The sequence below is a fragment of the Camellia sinensis genome, chromosome 5 (genome assembly GCF_055761805.1).
Source record: "Camellia sinensis isolate YWXY chromosome 5, ASM5576180v1, whole genome shotgun sequence".
In the NCBI taxonomy this organism is placed as follows: domain Eukaryota; kingdom Viridiplantae; phylum Streptophyta; class Magnoliopsida; order Ericales; family Theaceae; genus Camellia; species Camellia sinensis.
This window is the reverse complement of record NC_138965.1, coordinates 42,919,971-42,944,607: the sequence shown is the minus strand read 5'-3', so window position 1 is coordinate 42,944,607 and position 24,637 is coordinate 42,919,971. Positions and strand designations below refer to the sequence as shown.

The 24,637-nt window shown below is 32.5% G+C and overlaps 1 protein-coding gene across 4 annotated transcripts; it reads right to left on the bottom strand.

Moving 5' to 3' along the window:
- Window positions 1–8,314: 8,314 nt before the first annotated feature.
- Window positions 8,315–24,367, bottom strand: LOC114274209 (uncharacterized). 4 transcript variants are annotated; one of them, XR_014329443.1, is made up of 7 exons: window positions 24,258–24,364; window positions 23,890–24,129; window positions 22,844–23,101; window positions 22,663–22,749; window positions 22,414–22,547; window positions 10,523–10,733; window positions 8,315–8,532 (listed from the first exon to the last, which is right to left on the bottom strand). XR_014329443.1 is itself a non-coding variant. In XM_082868720.1 (6 exons), exons 2-6 carry the CDS (start codon window positions 24,112–24,114, stop codon window positions 10,631–10,633), a joined length of 807 nt encoding a protein of 268 aa, XP_082724846.1. In that variant the 5' UTR covers window positions 24,115–24,129; window positions 24,258–24,367; the 3' UTR covers window positions 10,295–10,630. The 4 variants fall into 4 exon arrangements, 2 of the variants coding, with proteins under 2 accessions (XP_082724846.1, XP_082724847.1); XR_014329444.1 differs by having other exon boundaries at window positions 24,230–24,340; XM_082868720.1 differs by lacking the exon at window positions 8,315–8,532 and having other exon boundaries at window positions 10,295–10,733; window positions 24,258–24,367.
- Between the last annotated feature and the right edge of the window lie 270 nt (window positions 24,368–24,637).

The window sequence follows — 24,637 nt, the reverse complement described above, 5'->3', positions numbered from 1 at the left end:
TATAATCGAAATCGTTACATAACTTGAGGCACAATCAGATACTATTATGTTGTGTCTTGTCCGAGATTAAACTTTTTTAACTTGACAATAAATTAATCTTACTACTATTTCAAGTTGTAATTAATATCAATATTTTATGTCGTAACTAACATCACATTATTATATAACGTACAATAATTTTGTTGATTTTTCAAAGTTATTAGATCAGACACTCATATTTCATTTGAAACGGCATAACAAGTTCAACTCATTGCTATGAGATAACCAGGATTTTAAACGAATTTCATCATTTAGGCTTCTGAATTTTGAAATTTACACTTTTAAAAAGATATTGAATGTTAATTTCGGTGTCCAAACAAATCCGATTTTAGTCATGTTTTTTATATAGAAAACTTTCTTTTACATTCTAGATTTTAGATTTGAGGATTTTTTTTTTTTCTTTTTTGGATTTTATATAATTTTGGCTTAATTTAATAGAACGGATTGGAGCTATTTAGTTTTTTTTTTTTTTTTTTTTTGAAGCTATTCAATTATTTTGAGTAATAAAATTTCAGAAAAATTGTTTTCTTTTTATATTGTTCCCTTTTCTTTTTTTTTTTCATACACTTCTCTACATCACTCTTTTAGGAAAAAATAAAAAACTAAAAAATAATTAAAAAAATATATGAACTAAACTTTGTTTTATTGCCAAAATAACCCTAAGTTTCATTTATAGCATTCTTCATATGTTGTTAAGTTTAAATAACAATTACCTAATAGGTTGTACTCATCACATAACTATTCAATTCATTGTTAAATAGGTGTGTCATGTAAATAGGTACGTGTCATGTGATTAGATCTTTAAAATTGGATCAATAAGGTCTTGTTGGACAACTTTCAATTTTAATTAAAAAATTAAATTATTACTATAAATTATCATATTATTTTTTATTTTTTTTATAAAATATTAAATAATATATTTTCAAAGGAAGCGTAAATTGTACTATCATCAAACCGTTTAAACTGGAGCACCACAATGATATGATCCATTCATGATATGGTCAAACCAACCCATCTCGCAATGCGTGCAGTCAAACAAAGTGATTCTATACATTGGGCTAAGCCTAATCTCGCACCATTTGGATTCCAATATAGATAGATATACACCAACTGTAACACTTTCGACTCCTGGTGCGACTGTGGGGGAGTGAAATGCTCGATAATATTAATGGTTTGTTTTTGGAGATTTCGTTTTATATTTTGATCAAAATTTAAACTCATTTGTGGTGTATGATTAAATTCTACTGGTGTCTCGATAGTAGATTTCTTTGTATGTGTTGAGTTAAATCAGACTGACAATCGACTAATTCTAGACCTGATTCTACGAATGCAACGATGACGCCTCATAGCATCTTTTTTTTGTTCAAAAAAAATTGTAACACTTTCACACAACACTAATCTCATAAACCTATTTTGAAAAGATAATTAAAAATTAATTTTTTTATTTTTTTTTAAATATAAAAATAATATAATCTAAAATGAATTAAAAGATCACTTTCAATTTTTTTTTTTTTTTTAATCCAAAACAGCCCCATAGTCTCCTATGTCAAATGAAGCTAGAGCAGAGAGTGTCCCAAAAGCTTTTAGATGATTAGGAACCAAATGATTATACCTACCAAACCATTTGATCATTTATATATTGTTTTGTGATATATATAATAACAAACTTTTGAATCCAACGGCATTATCACATGGTCCCCCAAAAACCAAATGTATAAATAGTATCGTGATCTCAAATGATTGCATCATTGAGCCATAGCATAGCATGTGGGTTAGACCTTTGGAATTAGGATCAATTGGAAGGAAAATTCTACAATGCAATCTTATTATAAAATTATGTAATTTTTTATAAATCTATATAAATAATCTCATAAAAAATTGTATAAATTGAATATAAATTCACGTAAATTTACAAAATCACGTGTTTTTTATAGGGCTGCGTGGAGAAAAATGATACATGTAGCCGACTCTATTTGATGGGACTTAAGATTTGGTTTGGTTTACAAAATCATGTAAATTTTCATCAATTAGAGAGGAATTGTTAGGCTTTTTAGGGTCATTTTTCAATGACCAGAATCACATTTTGTAAGACATGTCAAGAATAACATATGTACCAAAAATTAGGTTACTCGTATGTCTCTAGTAGACTGTTGATACTTAAGTCCAAAGCTCTAGTCCACCCGATATGCAAAACTGGACCAAATAAAAACTTGATAAACTATGAAAATCGGCCATGAGATTATGTGGCTTTGCCAAAGTAATTACATGTCTCCTAAGAATTTTATGTTGATTGTGTGTCTAACTAATATTCAGAGCTAATATATGGCCTTAATAAGAAAGAAATGATGGACAAATTACAACATATCATTCGCCGAACACATGAATACATTGTGTTTCGTACCTGCTAGATAATTTCTGGGCTCACAAGCCATCAGGGGAGGAAAGTGGGATCTTGTTGTGTCCCCTGAGAATGCCCATCTCGGATGCAATAAAAAATTAGATATTGGTTACTACATAATAATTTTATTTTTGTCGTAAAAAAATGAACTGATAAGTATGATTTTAAAAATAAGTTATCATATTTTTTAAACATAATCAGCTTGTTTGGTTTCCTAACTTAAGATTCATTTTTCAGAAAATTAAAAATTTTTTATTTTTTGTGTTTTTACTGAATTTCTTTTAATATTTTAAGCAATTTTTTTAATTTTTAGATATACTTAACATAAATACATTTAAAAAGTATAATATCTATGAAAAAAATCTTTAAAAAATTCACTAAATACCAAAAATATAAAATATATATATATATATATATATATGAAAATTCAGTACATTTTTCATATTCTTTTATATTTATTAATTTTTTAAAATATTTTTTTACAAATATTTTAATTTTTAGATACATTTAAATAAGATGCATTTAAAAAAGTAAAAAAATTGTTTAAAATTTTAAAAATATTCATTACAAACAAAAAAAAAATACGAAAAATAAAAAACTTAATGCCTAGAAAATTGAAACCGAACATAATAAATATGATTGGATCAATTAAACTTTTTATAAAATAAACTATTGAGATCATTATATTCACACTTTATTTCCTACACTAACATATAAACAGTTCACGGGAATGCTCTTTTCTTTGTTCTCTCTGCCTCAACTACACTGATTCAAAATGTTGCCTCTGAAAATATAACAGTAGTTGATTGAGGTTTATTTTAATGGAATTTAATTGCAACTTTTCTTTTCCTTGCATTTTTTATGAATCCATTATTTTGTGTTCTTATTTATGTTAATTTGTTACTATATTTTTTTTAAGTATACATAAAGTAATCACACAATCCGACACAATAGTGCGAGACCTAATAAAAAAAAAAACGAGACCACAATTTTTGTATTAATATATTTTTTTTTTAATAATTAATTTGCTATGTATATATGTAACTATCTGTACACAATTATGGGTGCAACTCGGACGGGTTAGGAGGTTGTCCAAGCCCAACCTAAGTTGTGCTAAGATCTGCCCAGGCCCGCCTAAGCCCGAATTGTAACCCGAGATTACCTACCCAAACGCGATCCAAGTTAAACCTGAATTGCCCAAATTGCCCGAATTGTATTTTTTTTTTTCAACTACATTATTAAATTATTAAAAATTGACTCTATTTACATTTTTTTTTATATGTAGAAAATCATTAATATCATCAAAACAAATAATTTAAGAGAGATGTCGCTATTGTAGTCTTTATAATTTATGAGTAAAAATTAAAAAAAAAAAAAGAGTAAGATTTTATGTTATTTGTATATATAATATATATTCAATATGATTTAATAATCTAAATTACTTTAATATCATGTAATGGCTAATAATATATATATATATATAATTCGGACTATGGGTTGTTTGATGTTTTTGCCTAAATCCGTCTAAATTTAATTCAGATTTCTGAATTTTTGTCCAAATCTGTACCAAATTTAAAAATATCTTATCCAAACCCTAAAAAAATTCGAGCTAAGTTCGAATTGCTCAGATTGAGCCTACCCAAATTACACCCTATACACAACCCACTCATGCACAAGCAGACAGTGAGGCCCATAGGCTTGTCCCCTTTGATTTGTGATACCTTCCCTTTCATTTAAGACCTCATCAAAGATATTGTTGTCTCTTTGGAGGTACCTCCAATGATATAAATCAAGCTCCTATGGCTTTTTAAAAATTCAAGTCCAAATTGAAAGCTGGTATCCATGATGGTCTTGAAGACTTTTGTGTCAAGTATACCTAGATATAGGGATTCAATTAAAATTTTAATTTCTTCCAATGTGTTAGTAAAATGAATCGTAAATTTTAATCCGCGAGCAGTTGATTTGTTAATTTTATCAATTAATTCACTCAACTTAGCTCACTCACCTCTTCAAATGGCACGAGTTTGATTGAGTCAGCATGGATTGGTGTGGATTGACTGACTGACAGTTTTTTACACACCCCTAATATTATGGACACGACTAGAAAATTTATGGGTTTTATCACATGTTTCATTTTAATAATTTGAGTTTATCATTATCTATAATAAAAATAATAAAATAATAAAATCAAATTGATCTACAAATTGTAGCCATATAATTTTATTAAACTATCAGTAAAAAATAAATAAATAATTTATTTTTGAAATTTTAAAATTTTTTTTAACAAATATGATGAAATCATACGGTTACGCTTATCAAATTATAATTTTTTTTTTTCCCACAACTGATCTATACATAAAAAAATTACAAAATAAACGACTTTCATTATTATAATGGAACCTATATAGGAACCACTGACCCAACTAGAAAAATGAAGCAATTGCAGTTTGGAAAGTATTGGGCTCAGAAAGTCTTGCCGACCTAGTCCAAAAAAAAAAATCAAAAAATCATAATTAAAATTTAAAATTTTAATTCCTCTTATATTTTAATATAAATTTATTAATAAAGATAATATGTATTAAATTCTAAAATAAATATTTTTTTTTTCATAATACATCATAATCACATTCTTTATTTTCTTTACTAAATTTCAATTGTTTTCTCTTCTCCTTCTTCCTTACTTCAAAATTCCAAACAACCACACTAAAACTCTCCATTATCATCAACATCATTGTTTCTTATCCTTGCCAATAGAAGAAAATTTGAATAAAATCAAATAATAGATAAGAATAATAATAAAACCTGTTTTTTGAAACAACTCATTAAAGAAAATATAAGTAGGGCAAGTTTCACTTTACTCTCCTATTGTTTGGACCGGGTGCAAATTACCCCCTTGACGTTCGAATATCACAACATAACCTCCCTGTGGTTAATGGGGTGACGTGCACAGTTAACACCATTAACATCAAAAGTAAAAAGACTATTTTACCCTTGTATATATAACTTTTGTTTAACATTTCTCATTCAATAGGTGTGCATTTGAGAAGAGCAAGAGATAGAAGAGTCAATGGTGGACATCAGAATCAATGGCAAGCATATTCATTCAGTTCATACCAGAAAGGTTGACACAGTAAATCAAAGCTAGTCTTTAAGAGGTTTTACATTGAACACTTGTAACCCAATTTAAGAATGAGCTCAAGAAAGAAAGGAAAAAATAAAAATAAAAAACTGCAGATTTAAGAATTTTCTCTCTCTCTCTCTCTCTCTCTCGTCTACCTTACCTGTTGATTCAAATTTGGATGTCGATCGCGGCCGCGGTCATGGGGGGAGAGAGAGAGAGAGAGAGAGACCGAAAATACTGTTTTTGGTGGATTTGGTTGAGAAATTTATTTTTTGATTTGTGATTTTTAATGATGTTCATTCAGAGAATGAAATCTTGGAATTTGTGGAAATGGGTTTTCGAACAAAATATCGGTTTTATCTTTAGCTGGATCATCATTGAAATCAAAGAAGATTATATATACATATATATAGCTACAAATTATATACATATAGTTACAGTTTTATTCTTGTATCATATTCCCAACATATATATACATATATATAGTTGTAGATTATATATATATTAATTTTTGATAGAAATTATGCTGCTAAAATTAATTTAGGTTTTTGTTTTGGGTTTTTGGGGGTTTTTATTTTTCTCCATTTCAGCTCAAATATGAAGATCACAAATATATATATATATATATATATATATATATGAATTTGCGTATATGATTGTAGAAATAGATAGAGATGTGTTGTGTTTTGAAAAATGAAGAAAAAAAGGCTGATTTGGAAATTAGTGATGAAAATGAGGGCATTTTAGTCATTTGGGTGGTTTGGAATTATCTAAATAAGTGCACTTTTTGACTTTTTACGAAAAGATGTACATAAAAGTAGAGAGGTGATATGATAAAAAAAAAGATAAAAAGATGGATTATTTAGGGGATGCCAAACCACCCCTTAATTTGGCTGAAAAATTATCTTTCCATGCCCAATTGCACATTACTCACGTGTACTGTAGAGCCTGTTAGAATCAATGGAAAAACTAAGGAGTTGTTTGGGATGATCTAAATAAGTGCACTTTTTGACTTTTTATGAAATATGGGTTGGGTTTAGGTTGGGTTTGAAGTGATATGTTAGAGAGGTGAAGTGACTTAAATAAGATGATGTGACTTAAATAGGATAGTGACTTTTTGACTTTTTTTCTTTTTATCTTTTTCAAGACATGCCAAACTTGGCCTAACTGTACACATCACCCCATTAACCACAGGGGGTTATGTGGTGATATTCGAAATCAGGAGGTAATCCGCACTCAACTCAAACCATAAACAGATAAAGTGAAGTTTGCCCCATAAAATATTCATATAAATATTAAAATACAATTATAATTATTAATGCTATTTGAGATGATGCTTATTTGCTATCGTCGTTTGGGCATTTTGTGCAGGAAGCCTTTGCAAAGAAGTGCTATTTCCGTAGCTTTCGCATCCCTCACACTGAGCGCACGGAACAAGAGTGCTCACGGTTTGGCCCGCATGGCAGGGTGGGCTGTTGGGTCATCTGTTTGGTTTGAAAATGTCTCATCTGCTTTGGTGTCTTGTGTGCTTGATGAAGTCAAAAATAAATAAATAAATAAAAGACAAAGTATAATTTTTTATTTTTGTATTTTTTTAATGTAAATTGAATATTCAGCCTGTTTAACATTATTGTTGTTCGAACTTTTAAATCCGAACAAAGTCAACATGTTCGGATCTAAAAATTCGAACTAAATAATATTGTTCAGCATTGTAAATCCGAACGACTTTGTTCTTATTTAGGTATACCTTAAAGAGTAATTTGAGAAAAATTATAAGGTGTACCATAAGGAGTTGTTTGGAGTGTTCTAAATAAGTGCACTTTTTGTCTTTTTAGACTAAAAAGTTGAGGAAAAAATATAGATGTTTGGGTTAACTTTTTGACTTTTTATGAAAAAATGTATAATAAAAAATTGTTAAAATTGATTTGTAGAGCAAAATTAAGATTGTGAGTTGTGCAGCCGTAATTGTTGACTTTTGGTGAATAGTATTAACTTTTTAACTTTTTGAATAACCTTTTAACTTTTTGACTTTTTTTAAGTATCCCAACCTTGGCCTAAAACTCTAAATGCTTAAATAGAATGTACTGAAAAATTGAGAGTACTTAATGATTTTTTTTGGTATAAATAAAATCCCCCCACAGTCACTATAAACAAATCACCAAACTCAACAATCACATAATACAATACAATCAGTAGGCCAAACCAAATAATTAGTACATTATGCCCTAAAATAATACTAATATTCAAAACCAAAAAGAAAAAAATCTTAGAGAGGTGGTTATTAATTTTTTTTGAAAAAATAAAAATTATAGAGGGCAAACCTATAATTATAGAGGGCAAAAAAATAAAAAAATAAAAAGACCTATATAATTAGTACATTAAGCCCTGAAATTTTGCAGAACTGAACACCTGCAACTTGAGGCTTTAAGGAGAACTGTTGCAAACCTTGTTGAGATAATATTTGGTTGTCAATGATGCACCCAAAGTCTGGAAAATGCAAGTTTTACTTGAATGTGTTTTTGGTGATGATTCCACCAAATGGAATGAACATATCAACTTTGCCAAGGAAAGGAAACTTGAAGTTGATGTTTTTGTGAACCCAAGGAATTGATTGAAATATGTTAGCCTGATTTTTTTTCCTTTTTTCCTTTTTGTTTGTTTTTGTTGAAATATATGCTTGTAAGTTGTATTTAACATCTACAAAGTTGTGGACCACAAAGAACTTTCTGTGTTGTATAAACTACAGCGATATTTCCTTCTGAAAAAAAAATAAATAAATAAATAATTACAGCAATATAATGAATAATATTAGTATCAAAAAAGTTCATAGCATCAATAGCCCCTCAACAAGCACAAAGTTCCGGCAACTCTTTGACAGCATCAACAGCAATCGTGCACCTAAATGGTTGATTTGTCTCCAAGGTGTTCAGAATTTGAAGCTGTATTGCAATTCTCAACAATGTTTACATCAAACCTGTGACAAATAAAGATGAAATAAAACAAGGTGAGAGAGAATTGAGTTTTTATATTATGTTTTGGTCCTGTAAAGGTTCAGTTGATCTTGCCATGTATGTTGACAAGATGCAGGGAATTTTCAATTCTGTCAAGCATGAAGCGAGGTTAAAAAAAAAAGTTCAAAAGCAATTAAACATCATTTTTTTAGTTTTTATTTTATCTCCAGAAAAAAAAAAAAAAAAAAAAAAAAAAAAAAAAAAGAATTGTTTAAAGAAAATTCCATTGAAACATTTCATCACTCTTGCAATGCAAAATGAGAATCGAAGTCATCCAATTCAGAATCTCCAAACAACAACCCATACAAATAATACTAAAAGCATTCCACACCAATAACAAACATCTGAAAGTCCATGAGCAGTCTAAAACCAATCCAAAGCAATAATCTCCAACTTCTAATCAGCAGCTCCCAAAAAGCAAACTCACAACCCCCCACATTTGTCAAATTTCCTTAGATGAGATCCTAATTTGATGTAAATTAGATACAAACTCCTGAATTAAATGGAACAACCCCCCCCCCCCCCCCTCTCTCTCTCTCTCTCTCTCATTACTCTTAACCCAAAAAACCACTCAACAGTTTCCAATTCATTGTTACAAAAAATACACAGGTTACTCGTACAAATCAAGCAGCCAAGCATTTGAGAGCAAAGTAGCTCTAATTACAAATCAAGGAAGCCATAGAAATTTCAGATGGGTTCATGAGCAAAACTCAGATGGGTTTAATTACAAATAAAGCAACTAAATCAAGAATGGAGAGCAACAATGGAGAAATAGCAACAGAAACTCAAGCATTCAATTCAAAATGGCAAAGGGCAGGGCCAACATAAACTCAGTTTCCCGGTTTAAGATAAAGATGAGCCACTCAACAACTTTTAGACACCAATGAAGGAAGCTTAATTCCCATTTGGGCTTGAACCCAGTAACTACTTTTGATTTGCGAGAGATGATTGGAGGGTTTTGGGAGCTATCGAGGGTGGAAAAACCAACAAAAAAAATCAGGTTTCAACAAAAAAAAAAATTAAAAATCAGAGCTTACCTCACCGCCAGAGAGGGAGAAATGCTGGAGAGGGCGAGAGGATTGGAGAAATGCCGGAGAGCGAGGAGAGGATAGGAGGGTGGTCAGTTCGTCGGTGGTGGTGGTCAGTGGTTTGTTTGAAGAGAGCAGAGAGAGAAAGAGTGTTTGCTGAGAGAGGGTTTGGTTTGGTCGCTGGTCCGTTTGGGAGTGTTTGCTGGGAGCATGAAACAAAAGCACCAAAAGGGCAATTTGGATTCCATTTGTGCCACGTCAGTTGGGGGAGTCGGGGGGTATTTTTGTGTGGATGTAGCGGCGTTGAAATAATAATCTATTGTTTGATATTTGAACAAGTTGTGATTATATTGTGAATGATAACAAAGTTCATAAAAACCATGGTTCCAAACCGAACCAAACCTTGTTTTCATGGTTCGATTTGATTTAGTTTCGAGAGTTTCATGATTCGGTTTTCTTCCAAATTTTATGAAACCGCAAGTAGTGGTTTGATCTTGGTTTATTTCAAAACCAAATCAAACCATACTTGTCCCTAGTTTGGATCATGGATTTGGGTAGAGATTTGGGAGAAAAAAATGGAAAGGGTGAGTGAAATGTAACTATATTTTATTCACACAGCCTAGATAACATTATTGTCTAGCATCTTAAGTACACACTAAGTGCCATTTGAATTAAAAATATCTCCTACAGATGGTAATTAATTAAATAACAGCTACATTCTTATTATCACTTTCATGAAAATCTGTGACAGTGGTATAACTAGCAAGAGTGAAATTTAACATTGTTAGCAGCTTGCCAAGCATTCCATTGCAATCCTAGCTTTTTGCACCCAATGACCCACCACAGCAAATACAAAAACAAATATCAATAAATCCAAAAAATGATCCGACAAACAAAATAAGTAACAGGCGGACTAAAAACGTACAGGTAGTGAGTTGTTCTGTCAGCAATGCAATCCAGCTTCACCATTTCCAAAACAACACATCTTTTGGTCTCCCACAACTACTACTACTACCTCTAAATGGGTTTGCTATTACTTCTTGAGTGGATTCATTCTATCCCTGAGATAGTAAAGCTTGGCCCTCCTTACTCTCTTCTTGTCCAGCACCTTTATCTCCTTTATGTTAGGTGAGTACCTGTCATCACCCACTCATTTAGCAAAACATGTGAAGCAATAATCTAATAAAGAACAGATGATGTGGAAAGATAACTACAGTATTAACATGTAATGCAAAGCCACATATCACACAATAATACAAATATATTATATGATCCATCTCGACTGCTAGTTACGGCAATTTAAACGTTTGGGATGCCCAACCAGAATAACTCGAGTCTAGTCTGCAAAATTTAGGACTTGGCCAGTATGATTTCAAATTTCGTAAGGGATTAGGATAAAATTGTCTAATCCAAATTTAAAATCTGTTAGGGCTTGGGGCTTTTTTAGAACCATGATCACTTATAGATGGAATGTGGAAATAAATTTGGTAACATCTCTAAGGAAATGCAACCATTTTTTCTAACAAATTTCGTAGAATACCAAACAAGGGAGGAGAAATTATAAATATTACTTTTTATGGCAATCATCTTAGAAATTTGCAAGAGAAACAAAACAGAACATATTACAAATCAGCAATCCGGTCTCAACTTTATGAATCACTTCACAATCCATCAAGATTTGATACAATTTAATGACCAGCTCTCAGCCTGACACCTACGCTGAAAGAACAGATTCCAAATCCCTGGTAGTAGGTGGCACGAGAAGAACCCTTTCATGTACCTTGGCTGATACCAAATGATAGGTTGCTACCTCACTGTTTTGCAGTTTAAACTCTTGGAAACTAAAGACTAACCCTGCCAGCTCAGATACATTATGACAGAGTGTGTAGAATACCAGAACTCTAATATGTAAGCAGCAAAGTAGGACTCAGATATCAACTTCAAGAGTACCCACACCTGACTATTCTCTATCGTGGGCCCACATATAAATGAAAAGGAAGGTTGTCTTAAGAAAATGAACAAGAAACAAGCAATTTCAACTTGTAGATTGAATCAAAATGGCATCCCCGTATTGGGTTATGCTAAATACATTACAATATTTCCTAACAATCAATTATTTAAAAGTTATGCCTTACTTTTACTTCTAGCCATAGTTGTTAAAGGTTCAAGACACACTAGGCACCAAGGTCTCCTAGAATCTAAGCACCAAGTGCAACATAAAGTGTGAGTGAGATACACGTGTATTAAATATACTTACAACTGAAACCAATTTGAAATATATATATATATAATAGAGCAAGAAGGTTTTTGAATTTTGTCCTACATGTTACTATGAGTGGTTATGATCAATGTAATCTAATGGTTCAGAATGTCCTAGCTGGCAATGAGATACTATTGGATTGATGGTTGAGATCATCCCATCTCTAAATCTACAGCTAAAACTTCACAATTCCCACACGAAAGACACTTATCATCGCTCTCTCTCTCTCTCTCTCTCTCTCTCATTTTTGAAAATTTGCAACCGGACTCTCTCCTCCCTTCTGTAAAGTCCTACCAATCGTTGTCATGGAATGGTTTGATCAACAAAATCAATGTTCGAAACGCAGCCGATCTCACCGTACAGTGATTTTGCCCCACCCTTACCTCTCTTCACTTTCTCCCTCTAAACCCACCACAACCCCACCAAACTGTTGTGAAACCCATGTTGAAGAATGACTGGAAAGGGACCAATTTTTCTCATCTTTGTAGGTATCTCATGTTTTGCTGTAAGTATAATTTTTATACTTCTCTCTCTTATACACATTATATGCTTGAATGGTCTCTATGATTCTAATTTTTATTCAATTGACAATTTAACAAAATTGGGACCTACATGGCCTCGTTTGGGAAGTTGGCTATTTTAGTAGGCTAAAATATTTGTGTTGGGATGAGGGTTGGATTTTTTTGTAGTTGGATGTGATGTTTGTGAAAGAAAAAGTGAAATGATTATCGGTTTGATGTGACATTTTATCTTATTGGCTATTTAGCCTATTTTATCTTTTGTGCAATTTAGCCCCAAAAAAAAACCAACTGTTGGCTTCCCAAACACCGCCATTATACTGGATGATACTCTGACAAAATTAAAGGCGACAAACAGTATTAGTTTGTTATTCGAAATTGTTCTTTCTTTTTCATGGCTCATTCTTAAGGCATCAGTTTATGCCTTTGTGTTTGAGTTTGTGTTTGTGTGTGTGTCCAGGTGGCCATGAACTCAGCAGAAGAATTGGGAATGTTGGCAGGAGGGTTGCTCGCATTAAGCATTCTGATTTACTTTGAATTATCTGCTGTGTTTAAAATTTTAGACAAAATGTATGAATCACTGATTAATTAATATAATGTGAAAATTAGTCATTATCAATTTGATTTGTTCTTATCTTTTGCAAGTATTATTGGATGGTAAGGTTGCTTATCCACTCATGAGTTGCTGTTAAATTTTAATTAACCTTGCAACTCTGAGAATAAGGTTGTTAGGGAATTCCAAGGGGTGACAAATATGTTCCACTGAGAACATCTTGGTTCACTTGGTCAAGGTGTATATTTAAAATTTGGGTTTAATATCTACAAAATCCAAATTATGGGATGGAAAATGATATACAAGTCCACTTTCTAGACCTATTTTCTAGACCCAGTGATGTTGTCAACAAGATGATTGGTCAATAATTAGAGAATAAATGAGAGAGAGAGAGAGAGATGACTTAGATATTTTAATAGTGTCACATCATTGGGTCTAATTTTTGGACCTGAATAGCAATCTCTTATGGGATTTATGAAAGATTTATTACTATTGCCATTGAATGGTTAATCAGCTACCTTATGTAAATGTTGCTGGTATTGTATGGAATACAACAGGTTATATTTCGATATGGACATATTGTTCTAGAGGGTTGGATTGGAAAACTAGTGTTAGTTTGGAGCATTCTTATTTTATTGGATTTTCGTGAAATGTGATTGAGTGGAATGTGTATGGGTATTTTTATGTTTGGCTTTCCCTATATTATTTGAGAATGATTCATTTTCTAAATGCCATATTTATCTCCTTTTAATTATGTCTATGAATTTGCAATGAACACCCCGCAACAGTTCCCCTCCCTCACACACTGCCATGGCCACTTCCAACCCGTGGAGTGGTATGCAGCTTCGACACCTAGGGCTTGATGACGATATCAAAACTTGATAAGATCTGTATTCTTCTTCTCTTTTTGTGGAGTAAATGATTTGGTCTATAGCTAATTTATTTCTCTATCTCCTTTTAATTTAAGTCAATAAATCTTCTGCATAACTCTACCGGGGTGGTTAACAACTCCGCCGGTCCCAAGCCCAGGTGAAGGAGGGTTGTGTGTTAGGTAACCGACAGCCAACACGTAAAAAAGCCGCTCGAATCCCTTATGACAATAAATCCTACTTTGAATCGTTTAAATGCTAGGTCGTTCCCCTCAAGTAACTCGTTGCGCCTGCCTTTGAGTGTTTCAAAAAGTAAACAAGAGGCACCACATCGACGCCTAGGTGCGGTGAAAAATGGGCAAAGGTTCCCGCATTTTTCTGGACGAGCGCAGGTAAAGAAGCTAGTCCAAGACTATAGATTTAAGGTAGTCACTTAGAATATAGGAACTTTAACTGGTAAGACGATAGAATTGGTAGATGTTATGATTATGAGGAGAGTTAGCATAGCATGCGTACAAGAAACTAAGTGGACAGGTGAGAAAGTTAGGGAAATTAAAGATACTGGTTTTAAACTGTATTATAGTGGTAAGGATAGACGCAGGAATGGGATAGGAATCATAGTTGCCAAGGATCTTGTGGAAAATATAGTGGTGGTCATTAGGAAAGGGGATAGGATCATGTTAGTTAAACTAGTTATTGGAGCGAATATAGTGAACGTTATTAGTGCACACGCCCCTCAAGTAGAAATAGATGATCAGACTAAGAGGGATTTTTGGAAGCGAATGGATGAGATCTTACAAGAGATACCCGTAGGCAAGGTTTTAAAAAGCAGTCGCAACCGTTACGTAACGCCGTTATGTAACGGATGTGGTGGTTACCACCACCCGTTACGGCCGCTTTTGCAGTGTGATTGAGATTCACAGGTGTGTCGGCCGTAGCGGCTGCGGTAGCGGTCGTAACGGTGCTATAACGACCGTAACAGCCTATTACGCACCGTTTCGTAATAGTTTCGAACTGCTTCTTTCAAAAAAAACCAAAAAAAAAAAAAAAGAAAATGGGGAAAGAGGGATGATGAAAAGGGAAGATGGAGTAACAAGAGATAGAGAGAGAGAGAAGAGGGAAGAAGAACATGTTATTGATTTGTTGAAACTATAAAACCTATGCTATTCTATTCAGCTGCTATCACTCAACCATTTTGTTTGTGTGTGTCTGTCTATATATTGTTTGAAAATAATAATAATCATAATAATAAGTGTGGTCATTATCTATTTGGCTTGATTAAAAATATATATATATATATATATAGGCTCTTATCTATTCTCTTACTTTTATCATTGTTTATCTCATATATAATAGTTAGTGATTGATTTTTTTGTAAAATATCTAGAAAACATAATAGTTGTAAAATTATATATTAATACATATTTTATACATGTCAATTTTTTTTTATTAGTTTATTTTATTTTTATTTACAGGTTATCCAAAAAGAAAATGAATATTCAAGTGATCCAAACTAAAAAAAAAAAAAATCTATATAATTTATTTTTTTAATTTTTATATGATTACATTAGCATGTATAATTTATTTTTTTAAAACTATATGCTTCCACAAGTATAATAATTAAAAAAATAAATTTATACATCTAAGTTTAATAATTATTTTTTTTGCCACAAGCGTAATATGGATTTATGACATATAAAGTCATTAATTATGAAAATAAAATGTAAAAAAACTTAGCTTATAGTGATTTAAAAATATGAAATATATTAGATCATACTTAAAAATTTACAAAAATTAATCAATATTTATTTTAAAACCCAATAAAAATGATTATGAAAAAAAAATATGCGTATCGGTAAATTTTTTTCAAATTGTGCGAAAAATAAAAAAATTCACAGTTCCGGTTACCGCAACCGTTACACTACAGCCTTTTCATCCCGCAACCGCAACCGCTCCACCGCCACCGTTACGGCAACCACAACCGCTTTTTAGAACCTTACCCGTAGGAGAGAACCTAATTATAGGTGGAGATTTCAATAGCCATGTAGGCATAGATAAACTAGGCTATGAAATGGTGCATGGTGGATATGGTTTTGGTGATAGAAATAAGGCTAGAGAGAGTATCATAGATTTTGCGTTGGCTTTTGACCTGATGGTGGCCAATACTATGTATAAGAAGAGGGAGGAGTATTTGACAACATTTAAGAATGGGTCAGTTAAGAGCCAAATAGATTACTTTTTAGTGAGAAAAGCGGACCGCATAAAATGCAATGATTGTAAGGTGATTCCTGGAGAGAGCTTGGCCTCTCAACATAGAATTTTGATACTAGATTTATGTTTTAAAAGGCAATACCAAGCTAGGAAGGATGATGGGTGTCGTAGGACGAGATGGTAAGACCTAAAAGGGGATAAACTAGAAATATTTAAGAATAGAATGGATAAAGGAAGGTGCTTGGGATTTGGAAGATGATGCTAACACTATGTGGAACTCAATGGCCAATTGTATGAGGAAAATCTCAAGGGAAGTGCTTGGAGAGTAGAAAGGAACGGGACCCAACTCTAGGAAAACTTGGTAGTGGAAGGAAGAGGTTCAAGCGGTAGCTAAGGCAAAAAAAAGAGTGCTTTAAAAAGTGACAGAAGAATAGAACCGAAGAAAACCTTAACAGCTATAGATTGGCTAATAAGGAGGTCAAAAAAGTAGTGAGAGAGACTAAGTTGAAAGCTTATGATGACTTATATACTAGACTAGATAGTAAGAAACAAGAGAATAGGGTATACAAACTTGCTAAGATACGGAAGAGAAAAACAAGAGATTTTAATCAAGTTAAGTGCATCAAGAGTGAGGATTCTACGGTATTGGCGAAGGATGAAAAGATTAAGGAGAGATGGAAGAACTATTTTGATAAACTATGAAATGAGGAACATGGAGGTACGTAAATAGGGGAAGAAATAGCCAGTAATATGATAAATAAAAACTATAGGTTCTATTGCAGGATTAGAAACTTTGAAGTGGAGATTACACTTAAAAAAATGAAATCAAATAAGGCTTTAGGACCCGATGATATCCTTATTGAAGCTCGGAAGTGTTTGGGTAAAAAAGAGATTGTTTGGTTAATTAGGTTGTTTAGCAAAATTTTGTTGACTAAGAACTATGAAGCACGGACACAGACACGCGACACGACATGGACACACGGACACGCATATTTTCAAAAAATAAGGGACACGACACATTGGGGACACGTTCAGTATATATAATTAATTTTATTTATTATATGTCATAAAATTATAAAAAAATCATTAAAAGGTAATAAAATATACAAAGTAACACTATTAAAATTATTAAAAATAAACATTTAATTAATTTAACATCATATATATCATTCACAAATTGGTTCCTATAATAAAATTAATAAACATACATTATTAAAATTAACAAAACTGATTAAAAAATAAATAAATTTATGTACTCAAATAAAAAATAATAACTATAAAAGAAAATAATAACTGAGAGAAAAAAGAAAATAAAAAATTAAAAAAAAAAAGAGAAAGAGAGAGAGAGAGACGGATCAGTCTGTATAAAAGAAAATAATAACTATAACCCATTATATAACTCAAAAAATAAAAGAAAACAAATCAGACAGAGGGTGCGAGAGAGAGAGAGAGAGAGAGAGAGCGACTAAGTAGATCAGAGAAAAGGAAGAACGAAGAAGAAGAAGATCGACGACGAAGAAGAATAAAGAAGAGCAGTGTGTACCTTAACGACGGGCGACGACGAGACACATGTGACGACCGACAACGAGACACGAGTGACGACCGACAAGGAGCGAAGACGAACGACGAGCAACCAGGTCCTCTCTTCCCTTTCTCTTCTGTTCTCCCTTTCTATTCTATACTAATCGACGAGTTAGGGCATATATCTGTTTTACTTATTTACAAATCACCCCCCAAAAAAGTCTTGTAAATTATGAAATTACCCACGAACGTGTCCTAAAAGTGTCAATAACGTGTCCGGAACGTGTCCGGATGTTAAAAAAAATTTTAAAAAAAAAAGGGACACTCTCTGCTGCGTGTCCGACGCGTGTTAGTGTCCGACACGTGTCCGACACTGGTACGGAGCCCTCAGAGAGGTGTCCGTGCATCACAGACTAAGAACATGCCAGATGAGTGGAGGAAGAGTATTTTAGTACCAATCTATAAGAATAAAGGAGATGTCCAGAATTGCATTAACTATAGAGGAATCAAGCTAATGTGTCATATAATGAAAGTGTGGGAGAGGGTGATGGAACACTGATTGCGAGATATAACAGAGGCGTTGGAGAATCAATTTGGATTTATACCTGGCAAGTCAATAATGGAAGCGATTTATCGTTGAAGAGAGTAATAGAAAAGTATAGAGAAAATAAAAGAAATATTCATATAGTGTTTATCGACCTTCAGAAAGCATATGATAGAGTGCCTCGAGATATAATATAGTGGGTGTTGGAGAAGAAAGGGGTGACAAAAAATTACATTGATGTGATTAGGGATATGTATGAAGGGGTGATGACCACTATTAGATCACCTGCTAGAGAGACAAATGAATTTCCTATCATTGTAGTAGGGTTACACCAATTATCTACATTAAGTCTTTATCTTTTTGCGTTAGTTATAGATGAGTTGACGAGAAATATTCAAGATGACGTGGCATAGTGTATGTTTTTTGCAGATGATATCATGTTAGTGAATGAGACTAGAGAATGAGTTAACACAAAGTTGTAAATTTGGAGAAAAGCACTTGAATCTAAAGGATTCCGGATAAGTAAAACTAAGACAGAGTACATGGAATGTAAATTCAGTAACAACAACAATGAAAGCAGAGGAGAAGTGAAGATTGAGAACCAAGAACTGCCTACGAGTGAACATTTTCGTTATTTAGGGTCGATTATCGCAACGACGAGGGAGATTAATGCGGATGTGGCCCATAAAATTAAGGCGGGATGGCTTAAGTGGAGAAGTGTGTCTGGGGTACTGTACGATAAACGAATACCCACTAGACTAAAAAGTAAGTTCTATAAAATAGCTATTAGACCAACGATGTTATATGGGATGGAGTGTTGGGCAACCAAGAAATAACATGTAGATAAGATAAATGTTGTTGAGATAAGGATGCTACGGTGAATGTATGGCAAAACTAAACAAGACAAAATTAGGTTGAGTGTATTCGGGAATGGGTAGGAATAACACCAATAGAACATAAGTTGAGAGAAAATCGATTGAGATGGTTTGGTTATATTCAACGGGGACCAATAAAGACAGTAGTGAAGAGATACGATGCAGTAACGGTAGATTAAAGTGTTAGGGGACCAGGTAGGCCTAGATTAACGTTGGCTAGCATTGTAAATAGAGATATGGATCTACTTAATTTGACTGACGAAATGGCCTTTGATAGAGCCGTGTGGAGAAGAAGGATTCATGTAGCCGACCCCATTTGATAAGACTTAAAACTTAATTTGATTTGGTTTTACATCTTCTGCATAAGCATACCTCAATCTTTAGTTCATGAGAACTCAAGTGAAGCTTTTAATTTTTTTACTCAACCAATTTCACATCCTCATGATACTGCAAGTTATGCAATTCCATTACCTTAGAACAAAGATTAGATTTTTTCTTTTGTATTTTTTCAAGTGTGATTGTGATTTTGAAGATAATAAGAGTCTCGGCAGAGCTATCTCAAAACTACTTTGTTGCCCTTCCCTCCATCTAACTGGACCACTGTCACTGGAAGGTCCTAGCAAATCAATTATACTTCTATCTATTGTTTATGAGTTAGCTAATGTTTGTGAATGGTAGTCCATTGCAAGCATGAAATGTTGGAGATGATAATAGACCTTTATAATCAACATTAATTAGATCACGTTGTGTTCGTAGTTAGAAAAATACAAATATTTTCTATGATATAATTGCCAAAAAGGAATTGAATTGGATGTCACTACGCAAATATTTTGTGATATACTGTAATGGATGTCCTTTCTTATATTAGATTGATCAATTGGATTATGCAAAATGATCTATAGTTGAAAAAATATTAATCACTGAATTGCATGAACCTTATGTGAAGCTCATTTTAAAAGGTGGATTTCAGAATGAGTCAAGAGTTGGGTCAATTTCATTTCACAATTCCACTTCACGGAGTTAGTGTGGGTTCACAAGTCCGAAGTGTCTCACTGTCTGTCTCCCATTCCCACTCCTCCAGTGATGACAACTCCAATCTAGAAGTAGGGTAGAGGATGGCCACTCGAGACTGGGCATAAGCAACAATTAGCTTCAGTTAGTAAGTATTTTATAGTAATTCTACCTTTTCTACACAATTGAGTCGAACAGAATTAAACTGAATAAATTAGGTTCAACTGAGTTAGAAACAAGCTGGAACATTAATAGCTAAACATATACTAGCTTCTTTTTTATTTTTCTTTTCTTTCTTGAAGTCAGCTCATTATTTATTCCCCATCTCTTTACTTCGGTTTATTAGAGCAACCAAATCCTCTTTGGTCTATCTTCTTTATTTTTTTTGTAAGATACATCTTTTGATGACTTTTCAGTGAATAGGTAGATTGTTTACAGTCCTATTAACTTGAAAGAAGCATACTGCAGAACCAAGGTTTTATACGTTCCAATGGGTGATACAGCAACGAGGACAAGGACACTGTACAAAAGAGAGTGGAGAAGACTATCTAAGCTGGTGGTGATGTGATTTGAGTGGGTCCTCAAGAGTTGCCTGAGTTGTATTGCAGGCTGTGATTGTTGGGAGTCTGTGGACCAAGGAAGTGTTTTGTTGCTGTTCTTGGGATTTGAAAAAATTATGAAAAGCAAAGAATTGTGGTTTTAAATGGGATCTTTGCTTCTTTTTTAAGGAAAAACCAGATGGATTTATATGGAATGCTTTTCATTTGTCATGTTGATTTGATGGTGGAATGGTAAATTTGAATATGATGAAACAATAAACATAAATGAAAGCAAAAAACTTATGTAGCTTTATAATGTCTGAAGTTTTGTTACAATGCCTCGGTTAGTTTTCTGACATACATGGGTTCATCCATTTGTGCGGAATCACTTTCTTTTATATGTTGGGATAGAAAGGGTACATGCTCATTTGCTTTATTTTTCATATTTTCACTTTTAAATAAAATCTGAGGTAGCTTTATGATGTTTGTAGTTTATTGCGTACGAGTCCATCCATTTGTGTGAAATCGTTTTCTTTTATTTGCTGAAATAAAAATAGTACACGCTCATTTACTTTAGTTTTCAGATTATCCACATATCCAAACGAACTTTCTTTTTTTACATTATGTTGTAAAAAAAATCCATGCTTGCTGTGTGACTAATAGAATTTTTTTTTCCTTTTATTCCGATTATCTTTTCTTTTTTTTTTTTGGTCCCTTTTTTTTGGGTCAATAGATGGGAGCTGGGGGGCTTAATAGGTTAAGAAGTAGTGGCATATGGTTGCTTACTGATTCATCATATTCGTATCTGAAATCTATATACTACAAGTAATTGTCTGGGTTCATTGGAGAGCTCGAATGTACTACAAGTAATTGTTTTGGTGTGCCAATAATTAAGTGTCCCCGATAATTAGTTATTGCTAACAATGTTTAATTTATGAGTTTCATAGGCATGAGTAATTTTCTATTTGATTATTATTATTGAGTAGTATCTTAAATGTTTTGCATCCCGATTTTATCATTTTGAATAGTTAAATTGTTAAAAGATTAAAGACGTACATTTTCCCTCATATTTCATGATTTTGAATTTTAAGGAGAATTTTCATTGATGTTACTCATTTGTATAGGTTGTAACTTTTATGGCTGTAAAATTCATATTGGAATCTCGAAGAATTTACTCCCTTAAATTGGATTATTTAATTTGCATTACTGCAAAATACAATTGTTGAATTATTAGAATTTTTATATGTTTATTCTTTAATTTGTATTAGGGCTAGGAAGGACCATTAATTTTGGTTTGAGTTAAATCATGTTGAGAGTGCCTTTAGGCACAGGTCATCTGCTAGTATATCAATATTACATATAAACCAAAAAAAGGTGAATTTTTTTTTTTCCCCACAGATATGAACTGAGATAGTTAATAGATCAATACATGTAAATCTTTTCAATTGGAATATGCATCCAATAAATCAAATACCCATTGCAAATACTAGTCGTAACTTCAACTATATATAATTCTACATACTAAAAATTAATCATTAAATTAGAGATAAGATATCTATTTCAAGTAATCATGCATAAACTCAATCTAATATTAAAAAATATAGCAATAAAAGATATAAAAGATAAAAGATAAAGATATGATTGGATATAGAATGAGGCACTTTCTTTGAGCTTTGATGAGGCTGTGGCCTTTTTGGGGCAAAGACGTGCCTTTAACACATGCATCTAACATTCTTTAACATGTATGCTTAATTTTTTGAGTAACCTGGTTAGAAAGATGTGTTTTAGTCATATGTTTGAATTTTCATAATTACTTATTTAAAACTTGGTATTTCCACATTTTCTTATCACTAAACAGAAGTTCAATATGTCAAAATAACTTTGAGTAATTCAGAAGAATTTTCAGTTTACTTACAGTGGGAAGAGAGATTCAACTCCAACTCCAGCGACAAGCCTCCTTAATCTAAATGTAGTATTTAAACCAGCATTGCGCCTTGCTATAACAATGCCTTTCAGTATTGAAACACGCCTTTTATTGTCGGGCACTTCCTAATCATGCCAAGAATTTAACACAGCAAATCAAAAGATGTTCCTCGCAGCAATTCTAGTTCTGACCAGCACACAACAACAACAATAACATTTCCCTCAACAACAATTTTCTTACCACTTTAAGCTGGATGATATAACCAGGCTTTATATCAGGTAGCTCTTTTTGTTTCCTCACTTCCTCCACAGCTTCCTTATCAATAATCTGCAACGTAATGTCAAAATTAAAAATTAAAAATCTTAAAGAAAATTAGATGACACATTCCATCTGTTTCAATAAGAGTAAAAAAGATGCATGCCTGCATTATATGCTTGGCTGTTTTATCAAGCCTCTTAAATTTGATGCGTGGAGCAACTTCAGAGACAGAAGCAGAAGCATCTTGTGCAATGGAATCAGCTGAATTAGTCACTGTTGTGATGCACCTACCAGACAAAGTTTGCAGTGCCATAGATAGGTGAAAAGGACCTGGCTTAGGATTCCTGTATAACAGTGATACTGAAAGTACATCACCATTATTAGATGACGTGAGCAAGTCTGTTTTGATACGGGGTTTTGTCTGCCAGAATAAATTAAGAAGCATCACACATAAGGATAACCCAAAAAGTAATTTAGAGAAAAAAAATCATGGCCTTGAGTCACTTACCAAATTATGATATAATAAGAAGAAATCTATTTACCACAAAAACGTAACAACAGAAAGAAAGCATCACTGCCGCTGAACACCACTTATTTTTACTTTTTAGCTTGTGACACTAATAAAGGGTAAATCACAAGGATATGGATAATAATGTTTCTCTATCTCTCATTTTAAATATAACAAGCAATTTTGGAAAATCCAGTAATCTACGTGATCAACTAAAACATCTTAATATAGCACCAAAGAGCCACACAGCTATTCCTCAAACAGCTACGTAACTTAATTCCAATTGAGTGTGAAGACCAGCATGCCTCAAGCACATTCAAACTAAAGTAATGTACAAAAAAGATATATATATATATATATATTTCGAGCTTAAGACGATACAAAATTTAAAGGTTTTCGTCATTCATCAAGCTGCCTAAAAATTTAAATGTAACTGTGCAAACCCATTTTGTTCTCCCACCGCTAGTTACAAAACAAAAACAAAAAAAAAAAAAAAAAAAATGCTTCCTTCTCTCACACCCCTATTATAGTGGCTTGCCAAAAACTATAATTAACTTGCTAATCATACACGTTTACAAACAAAGTTAAAAAACCACACCCTTCTGTTGCAGGAACAAGAACACCACCATTTGAATACTAACCTGCAATTATTATTGAAAACCCAAAACTTAAAAGAGTATAAAATGAGTCAAAAATCATACCAATGCCAATGGTGACGGAGAAGTGAACTTGCCCAGCGATCCGTAGAACAACCCATTTGAACAATCAACTGAACTACCCACAAATTTGACATCACCCACTTCAATCCGAGCCAAAGAATTAGGTTTGATCAATGGACAACCTTTCACTGAATTGAAATCGACAATCTTTAAGCTGTTTGTGGCGTGTCTTCTAACCAATCGAACTCTCCCACAAAACGATTGCATTTCCCCAAATTGAATCTACATTTCAAGATCAAAAAATTCGTAAAAATATTCTACAAAAACTCAAAAAATTACACACTCGTAGCACAAGAAAATGCTCGTGGATTGAATCAATTACGGGGAAAGATTGTTTAGGAAAAGCTCACCGTGAGTTATGGTGGCGATTCCGGCGACAAGCTGAGGTTGTTCTTTTGACAGGGAAAGCCCTAGGTAGAATTTTTATTTAAGATTTGGACAAATTATATTAAGCCCAGGCATCCTTCCAAAAAATAGAAGGTTATTTAAAAATTTTAAAAATTATTATTATTTATCAAAAACTAAAAATTACGGTTGCATAATTTTTAATCTTAATTTTCTCTTACATATTAATTTATATAATTTTTTAATACATATTTTTTCAAAAAAAATTAAAAAGTTAACTCAAACATTCATATTTTTTTCCTCAACTTTTTAACTTAAAAAACAAAAAATATACTTATTTAAGATATCCCAAACAACCCGCTCACTTTATTCCTTAAATATTTTA

Bases quoted from the DNA above. Each gene is read 5' to 3' on its own strand.
- LOC114274209 (XM_082868720.1), bottom strand. From the start codon at position 24,114: ATGCAATCGTTTTGTGGGAGAGTTCGATTGGTTAGAAGACACGCCACA. The intron at 23,102-23,889 runs GTATGATTTTTG...TTATTCTGGCAG, and splicing joins CTCCGTCACCATTGGCATTG to ACAAAACCCCGTATCAAAAC. The intron at 10,734-22,413 runs GTAAGTAAACTG...GGGTGATGACAG, and splicing joins GTTGAATCTCTCTTCCCACT to GTACTCACCTAACATAAAGG.